The 8,639-nt window shown below is 36.6% G+C and overlaps 1 protein-coding gene across 7 annotated transcripts in view; it reads left to right on the plus strand.

Annotated features, from left to right (window-relative positions):
- LIN54 (lin-54 DREAM MuvB core complex component) overlaps nt 1-8,639 on the plus strand; it is an 86,072-nt gene extending 77,433 nt beyond the window's left edge. For all 7 annotated transcript variants that reach the window (XM_034958552.4, XM_034958554.4, XM_055111360.3 and 4 more), the window contains 2 exons: nt 2,447-2,649; nt 5,292-8,639. In XM_034958552.4, coding sequence (XP_034814443.1) covers nt 2,447-2,649; nt 5,292-5,493 — 405 coding nt within the window. In that variant the 3' untranslated portion in view covers nt 5,494-8,639. The remainder of the gene's footprint in view (nt 1-2,446; nt 2,650-5,291) is intronic.

Below are 8,639 nucleotides of genomic sequence, written 5' to 3' on the forward strand. Positions count from 1 at the left end.
TCTGACATTTTGTGTTGAACTGTTCTTTTGACACCTTGTTCTTCAGCTGAATTGGCTTTTTAATCCTGTTGGTTTGCATCTGGACAACACATTCATGTGTCCTTTCAATGCCTATAGGCTTGTTGATTGGATGAATGACTACCCACCTTATTTCATGGCTGTGTCTTTTCTTGTGACCATTTTCCTCCCCTCCACATCTTTTTTTTTTTTTTTGGTACAGGGGAAGTTAAATTCGCCAAGCTAAATGTCATTGTAATTTCTCCATCTGAGCTCCGGTTAGACACTATTAATGTCTTTCCTATGGTTCTTAAAATATAAAGATAATTTTTAAAAAACAAATATATATATATATATAAAATCTAAATTACCATTATTGGTATGTTTTCCCCACTCTGAGGTCAGGAATTTTCTCTCGTCATCACTAGATGCTTATTAAGTATTGCTTTAGTTAGATTCCCATTCAGGCTCACAGTAACCCAGTTAACACAAACTTACATCCATTTTTTCCTTTGGTAAGTGGAGTTTATTGGTGTCTTATAAGAAAGGAGCAGAGTAAATGTGTTTATAATGCAGCCCGTTTATCTTGCTAGGTGCTATAGAGAGAAAGGACAGTTTTATTTATTTATATAGACATGGGTTCATTGAAGAAAACACAGCTAACAAAAACATATTCAAATTCGTTAGAAATCAGGGAAATATACATTAAAGAACAGTGAAATCTCATTTTATCATCCCCACCATCAGATTATATATATATATATATTTTTGAGATGGCGTTTCATTCTTATTGCCTAGGCTGGAGTGCAATGGCGTGATCGCGGCTCACTGCAACCTCCGCCTCCCGGGTTCAAGCGATTCTCCTGCCTCAGCCTCCCGAGTAGCTGAGATTTACAGGCATGTGCCACCATGCCTGGCTAATTTTTTTTTTTTTTTTTTTTTAAAGAGAGACGGGGTTTCTCCATGTTGGTCAGGCTGGTCTTGAACTCCGGACCTCAGGTGATCCTCCCACCTCGGCCTCCCAAAGTGCTGGGATTTCAGGCATGAGCCACCACGCCTGGCATAAAATGTTAAAAGGAATTATAATATTCATTGTTGGAGGGAATGTGGGAAAGCCTTCCTTTACACATTGCTGATGAGATGTGAGGTATTACAGCCTTTTGAAAAAGCAATCTGGCTACATCTCTTAAAATTCAAATACACAGGCCAGGCGCGGTGGCTCACATCTGTAATCCCAGCACTTTGGGAGGCCGAGGCGGGTGAATCACGAGGTCAGGAGGTTGGGACCATCCTGGCTAACACGGTGAAACCCCGTCTCTACTAAAAATACAAAAAAAATTAGCCGGGAGTGGTGGCGGGTGCCTGTAGTCCCAGCTACTCGGGAGGCTGAGGCAAGAGAATGGCGTGAACCTAGGAGGCGGAGCTTGCAGTGAGCTGAGATCGCGCCACTGCACTCCAGCCTGGGAGACAGAGCGAGACTCCGTCTCAAAAAAAAAAAAAAAAATTAAAATACACAGACCTGTTAACCAGTGAGCTCAATTCTAGAAATCTAACTCAGAGAAATAAAAAGGCATAATGTATAACAAAAAAGTCTTTTTATGCATCATTTGTGGTACCCAAGAACTGGAAACAAAAATAAACACCCATCAATAGGGAAATGAATGCCCAATAAAATTGACACATCATACCAGGGATTTACACCTAGCTGTTAAATAGAATGAATTCAAGCTATGCCAGATGACTTTGGAGGGATTCCATGAGTTGTAAGAAAAGCAAGATGCAGAAAAGCAGATGATATGATTTTGAAAAACTAAAAAATGAAAGTTCTATATTTGTATATACATAAGGTCTAGGATTTTATATATACTTACATTTGACATATTTTTACATGAAAATATATATTTATATGAAATGTAAAATACACACTAGTTTCATATGGGTTATTGAAGGGTTTGGGGAATCTGAAGTCCCTCCCGAACTCCCTCTTCAGATTAAAAATAGCATAATAGAATAATAAAAATGGCATCTATGAAATCCCTTTAATGTGAAATTGTATACATATGCATAAATGGGAGGTCATCTATATGTTAATGATGATTTGATTGAGGTGGCTGGATTCTGGATGACATTTATTTTTGATATTTTAGGATATCATTCATGTTTATGAAAAACGTGTAACTCATATCTGAAGAAAATCTATATTCATAGTGGGGGAAAACTGACATGGAAGGACACAGCCACAAACGTTGTACAGCCACTGTCAGACTTAAGAATACCTAACCTAGCTAGCCACATGTGTAGTTACTGTTTGTCAGCCAGAGATACTTCCATCTAATCTTATTATCAGTTGACCAGGTAATGCTATTAGCTGTTGACTTGATTGTGGCATCTACTTATAGTAATGTATTTTGGTTTTGATTTGGAAACTTTTCTTACGTAAATCTTTTAGGCAAAAATAATGTGTTCCTCAATATGCAAATGTATTGGCTGTAAGAATTTTGAAGAAAGCCCGGAAAGGAAGACATTGATGCATTTGGCAGATGCAGCTGAAGTAAGGGTACAGCAACAAACAGCAGCCAAGACGAAGTTATCCTCTCAAATTTCAGACTTGCTTACTAGGCCAACACCAGCTTTAAATAGTGGAGGCGGAAAGTAAGTCAGTATTTTAATCTTTTTATAGTATTTCCCAAATACTCACTTTTGGTAAAGTTTCTTTTCAGGGGGCAAAGTTGAGTTTATATTTTTGGTTGTTGCAAACCTGATTTTTGTGTTTTCTTTCCATCTTTAGTTACTTGTAAAGGAATTTAAAGGTAACAGAAACCACTGTCAGATTATTGTGCAGTTCAAAAATGCACAGTAATGATTTAGTCCACTGTGCTTAATTTCTGTCTACTAAGATGAGGTAACTATGTAATTTGAGGAACCCCAAAGAAAACCAGATGTTCATATGTCTCGCTGAACGTGTAATTATGTTTTTGCATTTTCCTACCTTCTCTTGCCTTTTCCATTTCTTGGAGCACTTTTCCCATCCTACTGGACCACCCATCACACTGTAATAGTGCAGCTCCGTATTGTTATCTCTTTCATCTGCTGAGCTCTGGAGTAGAAAAGCTTGACCTCTAAAGTCAGGTAGACTTGAGTTTATACTATCTGTGCTACTTAGTAGTTTGTGAATCTCTTTGAGCCTCAGTTTTCTTATCCTTAAAATAGCCTATACCAGGTGGCTGTGAGGAATAAGGCATGTCTATAGTATCTCCAGTGTTTGTCAAGACCTGATAAAACATAGTTTGTGATTTGGACTGGACTGGACTGGTATTATAAAGTTTGTTAGAGGTTAATCTGAGGAATTATTAAATGGAATGAGCCTTGCAAATGGCATATTATTTAAAATGCCTAAGTAGGCCAGGCACAGTGGCTCACGCCTATAATCCCAGCACTTTGGGAGGCCAAGGTGGGCAGATCACCTGAGGTCAGGAGTTTGAGACTAGCCTGGCCAACATGGTGAAACCCCATCTCTACTAAAAATACAAAAAATTAGCCGGGCATGGTGGTGTGCGCCTGTAATCCCAGCTACTTGGGAGGCTGACGCAGGAGAATCGCTTGAGCCTGGGAGGCAGAGGTTGCAGTGAGCCGAGATCACACAATTGCACTCCAGCTTGGGCAACAAGAGCAAACTCCGTCTCAAAAATAAAATGCCTAAACTGAAAATGAGATCCAGTGCTTATAAAAATAAGGCTTTTTTGTACAAAATATTTAAGATATTAGTTTTGGTTTTTTGTTTTGTTTTCTTTTTGAGATAGAGTCTCACTCTGTTGCCCAGGCTGGTGTGCAGTGTCATGATCTCAGCTCACTGCAATCTCCGCCTCCTGGGTTTAAGCAATTCTCCTGCCTCAGCCTCCTAAGTAGCTGGGATTACAGGCATACACCACCACGCCCAGCTAAATTTATGTATTTTTAGTAGAGATGAGGTCTCACTATGTTGGCCAGCCTGGTCTTGAACGCCTGACCTCAGGTGATCTGCCCATCTCAGCCTCCCAAAGTGCTGGGATTACAGGCATGAGCTACCGTGCCTGGCCTTAAGATATTAGTTCTAAAGAACTCTTGACTGGAATATAAACAGCAAATGGTTTTTGACTGAATAAAGTGGAAGTGGTCAGGCACCTTAATGAGACTTATAACCTGGGATTCTTTCTGGTCTTTAGAGTATTGAATCTAATCTCCACATGGAGATTAAAGATATTGCTACAGTAAAATATTTATAATTAATTTTTAAAATTGGGAAGATGTTAACGATAGGAAAACAAAATTATAAAATTATAATTATAATCAAAATTACATATTTAAAAACTTGTATAAAAAAAGTTATGCTAGCATGTTAACAAGCTTGTTTCAAGTGACCAAAACCTTAAATTAATATTTTCTAGTTTAAAGTGCTTGTTTGTATGTTAAAGATTCCTATACAGCTGCATGGCAGCCTGAATTCTCAATTACCCTCTCTTGCCATAGTGAGCTTTAATTTCAGACTTCATTATTTAGTATACTTCTGTTAGTGACCGCTTACTCACAGGTTGTTGAGTTAGTGGTTTAGATTATGTTGCTTGACTTAATCTGTCACAGGCTTTAAGACTTGAGTTGGCTGCAAATATAGCAAGCCTCACGATGGGTTGCTCCAATTTAATACTCAATAGCTCAGGTCTTTATGAATGCAACTCTGTGTACAGAACAACATTTGGTTTCGCCATTTTGTTTTGTTGTGCTAGAACGATGCAGAATTTTGGAATGTTCTACAAACAGTATCAGTGACTATGGTAAAGTGTTTTATTTTTCATTTTGCCCAAGAGATAGTGCTGTCAATTCCCAGTATTATTCATTCATTCAGCAACTATTCATGTAGCGTCTCTATGTCATGCACTATTCTAGGCACTGGAGCAACAGCAGTAAATAAAAATTGAACTTACGGAGCGTACATTCATGATTTAGGAGGATTTTAGTTAAAGAAATTCTAGTCTTCGTGTAGACTATTATCTTTTAGTTAACCACATAACCTTGCCTAGGTAATAAGTAACGTGTTTTATGTTAAATTTCCTGAACAATATTCTTACAATATGTGAATAAAACAAATTTAACTTTTTAAAGCCCTTTTTAGGATGTGCTTGTGCTCACTGTGTAAATTGTGATGCTCATCCTGCTGGTGAATTGTGAGTGTCAGTAGAGATTTCCAGATGAAAGAATGTTATCCACTTTTGTTGTTATTTAACACCACCATCATCTTTCTCTTTCAAAAATCATTTCAGATTGCCATTTACATTTGTAACTAAGGAAGTAGCTGAAGCCACATGTAATTGCCTCCTTGCCCAGGCAGAGCAGGCAGACAAGAAGGGAAAATCAAAGGCAGCAGCGGAACGGATGATACTTGAGGAATTCGGACGATGTTTGATGAGTGTCATCAACTCTGCAGGAAAGGCAAAAAGTGACCCTTGTGCCATGAATTGCTAACTCTTGCACAAAAGACTGATAAATGGAACTGTACAGAAAATTTAAGGTGCAGGGACACTTGATTTTCTGGAAGAAAAACAATTACTGTATTTTAATTCAGTCCTTGTTTTAAAAGACCTGAAATTATAATACTGAAGGAGAAGAAATTTTAAATGAGGAAATTAGTACATTTTAAATCTTAGTTAAATCTGCTTATGCCCCTTCTAAATTGAATTTTTCTTTATTATATAGATTTTTTAATTTGCTTGGGTTTCTTAAGAATTAGATGTTCTCTTTCTGATACCTTTGACAAAAAATGTTTATAAATTCATATAATTTATAATGTATGGTGTTGTATGACTTTGTTAATAGAAAAGCCAAAGCAGCAGTGGTTAGCACCCATTCTTTGGGACTTGATCTAGAATATCTGCAGACAGAATGTTACATAAACAAATTCTTATGAAACACATTCAAATGACATTTTGTATTTAGAAAAGGACTATCTTTTAAAGAAAAAGCAGCCTTTTAGGGCAGATTCTGGAATAATATCCTGTTGTCACTTTGGGAATGTCAGAAGGGGAAACAATCCCCAGGCACACTAAAAAATTTTTAAAGTTATTTAAAAAAACATAAAATATTAAAGGACAGTAAATCTCAGAGGATGGGCAATGTGTTTCTATAATAAGGAAAGGCTAACAGATGCTCTGGGCTGTCTCCATTTTCTTTCAAAGAGGTGGTATGTATTTGAAGTAATAAATTGTCAAAGTGATTACTGGGTACTATTAAAATGATAGGTGGATATAAATGGAAGTAAACATTATGTAGTGATAATATAGAACCTCACATAGTAATCAAGTTTAAAATTTGGCATGGGTGGAGAAACAAAGAATAGGGAAGCTGCAAAAGATGAATTTAGAGAAGTTTTCATCTATACAATCAATTATTTTTACAGACTTTTTTTTTTTTGAGACGGAGTCTCGCTGTGTAGCCCAGGCTGGAGTGCAATGGTGAGATCTCAGCTCACTGCAATGCCTCTGCCTCCCAGGTTCAAGCGATTCTCCTGCCTCAGCCTCCCGTGTAGCTGGGACTACAGGTGCATGCCACCATGCCCAGCTCATTTTTTGTATTTTTAGTAGAGACGGGGTTTCACCGTGTTAGCCAGGATGGTCTCGATCTCCTGACCTCGTGATTCGCCCGCCTCGGCCTCCCAAAGTGCTGGGATTACAGGCATAAGCCGCCGTGCCCGGCCCTTTTTATAGACTTTTGAACTAAGAGGTTTCAAACCAAATCGCAACTCTTACTTGATTTACAGAAATGGGCCTCCTAACAAAATTTTCAAAATTGTGGTGGGATTTCTTTTTATAAGGGAAGTTTAATATGGCATTATTTTCAGCCAGTGATTTGGAAGGTCTGTTTTCCTATAATTACTAAAATAACCTAAATCATTTTCAGTATTCAAAAACTCTATGAATTTAAGAGCCTGTTGTGACAGGACTCTTGATTTTATGACAAGAAAAAACCATGTTGGAATTCAGGCATTTTGTTAGGTACCTTAATCATCAGTAATTAGTATATGATTATTTCATTTCCTACAAGGACTCTATAGTTGTATGTATTAAGTGTGTATATATGTTCATATGAACACGCAAGATATAGGCAATAGAAATTAAGTAATCCAAAAGAGGATTCCGTTATTCACTAAAGTATCTTCCTTTTAAATTTGGATTTATAAAATCATAGTGCAGTAACTTTAAATGTAGATAGTTCAAACATTCTTAGCACCTCAATCTAGTATGTTTAATTAAAATTTGTATAAATGTAAATTAGTGTAAGAGGGTAAAATAATAATCAAGTTATTTTTCAAAAGATTGCAATAAGTTTTTGGTCTAAACTTAAACTTTGTTCATTTTGTACATACTCTGTGTTAATTCTAATTGCACCTTTGTGATGTGTATTTATATACAGTGTGCAGAAAATGTTCGTGAAATTTTGATTACAATTGTAGATTATGTATGATGGCATTGCTTACGAATATTTTGCTTGTAAAAAAATTTCAAGGTGCAATCAAATGCTACTAGTTTTTCTGATTTTCAAAAATCTATCTAAAATATTAAGCCTTTTCCTTCCTGTGTAGTACTTACTAAATAACTTTTTGTATTCAGGCATTTGCATCAAATTGCTGAACAAGATGAATAGCCACATTAATTCAATGATTTTAAAAGACTATTTGGGGAGGGTTGGGTATATAATTTTTTAGCTCTATTTACATCCCAAAGTAGAAAGATTAAATTTATATTTACTAGAGCTATTCAAAGAATACACTTTTCTATATTGTAAAAACAGGACAGCAAAGCAAATCATACAGAAAATAAACATTTATACTATTCTGTAAAAAAAAAGGTTTTGCATTTTTTCTTTAGTATAATAACACCACTTTATTAACCATTTAATATGCAAAAAACCTTTTAAATTATCTGAAGTAAATTTGACATTACTTCTGAAAACACACAACTAAAAAATTCTATCATTTTGCTCAGTTATTACTAACATAAATTGCTTTGAAATGAGAATATGTCTTCTCTTTTTTTCCCCACTGTTTCTTTTAAGAGCAGAAACTCAGCCGGGCATGGTGGCTCACGCCTGTAATTCCAGCACTTTGGGAGGTCAAGGCGGGTGAATCACTTGAGTCCAGGAGTTCTAGACCAGCCCAGGCTACATGGTGAAACCCTGTCTCTACTAAAAATATAAAAAAATTAACTGCGTGTGGTGGCGCACACCTGCAGTCCTCGCTACTTTGAAGGTTGAGGTGGGAGGATCGCCTGAGCCTGCAGAGGTTGAGGCTGTAGTGAGTCAAAATTACACCACTGCACTCCAGCCTGGCAATCAGAGTGAGACCTTGTCTCAAAAACAAAATCAAAAATACCTAGAAAATCAATCTACTCTGTCTTTTAATGTGAAATGTTCTTATGATAGCTATCTTTCTTAGTTTCCTTTTTTCTGAAGCACTAAACACAACCTGTAGGTCTTATCTCTGGGGTCTGGGAAACAGAACCTTAATGTTACAGGTACAAAAGCAAACAGAGTGATTAGTTCCCCATTTTCTGGTAGTGGACAACTGACATTTTTTCAATCTTATGTAAAATGTGAATAAAAATAATTTTAGAAAA

The sequence above is a fragment of the Pan paniscus genome, chromosome 3 (genome assembly GCF_029289425.2).
Source record: "Pan paniscus chromosome 3, NHGRI_mPanPan1-v2.0_pri, whole genome shotgun sequence".
Lineage (NCBI taxonomy): Eukaryota > Metazoa > Chordata > Mammalia > Primates > Hominidae > Pan > Pan paniscus.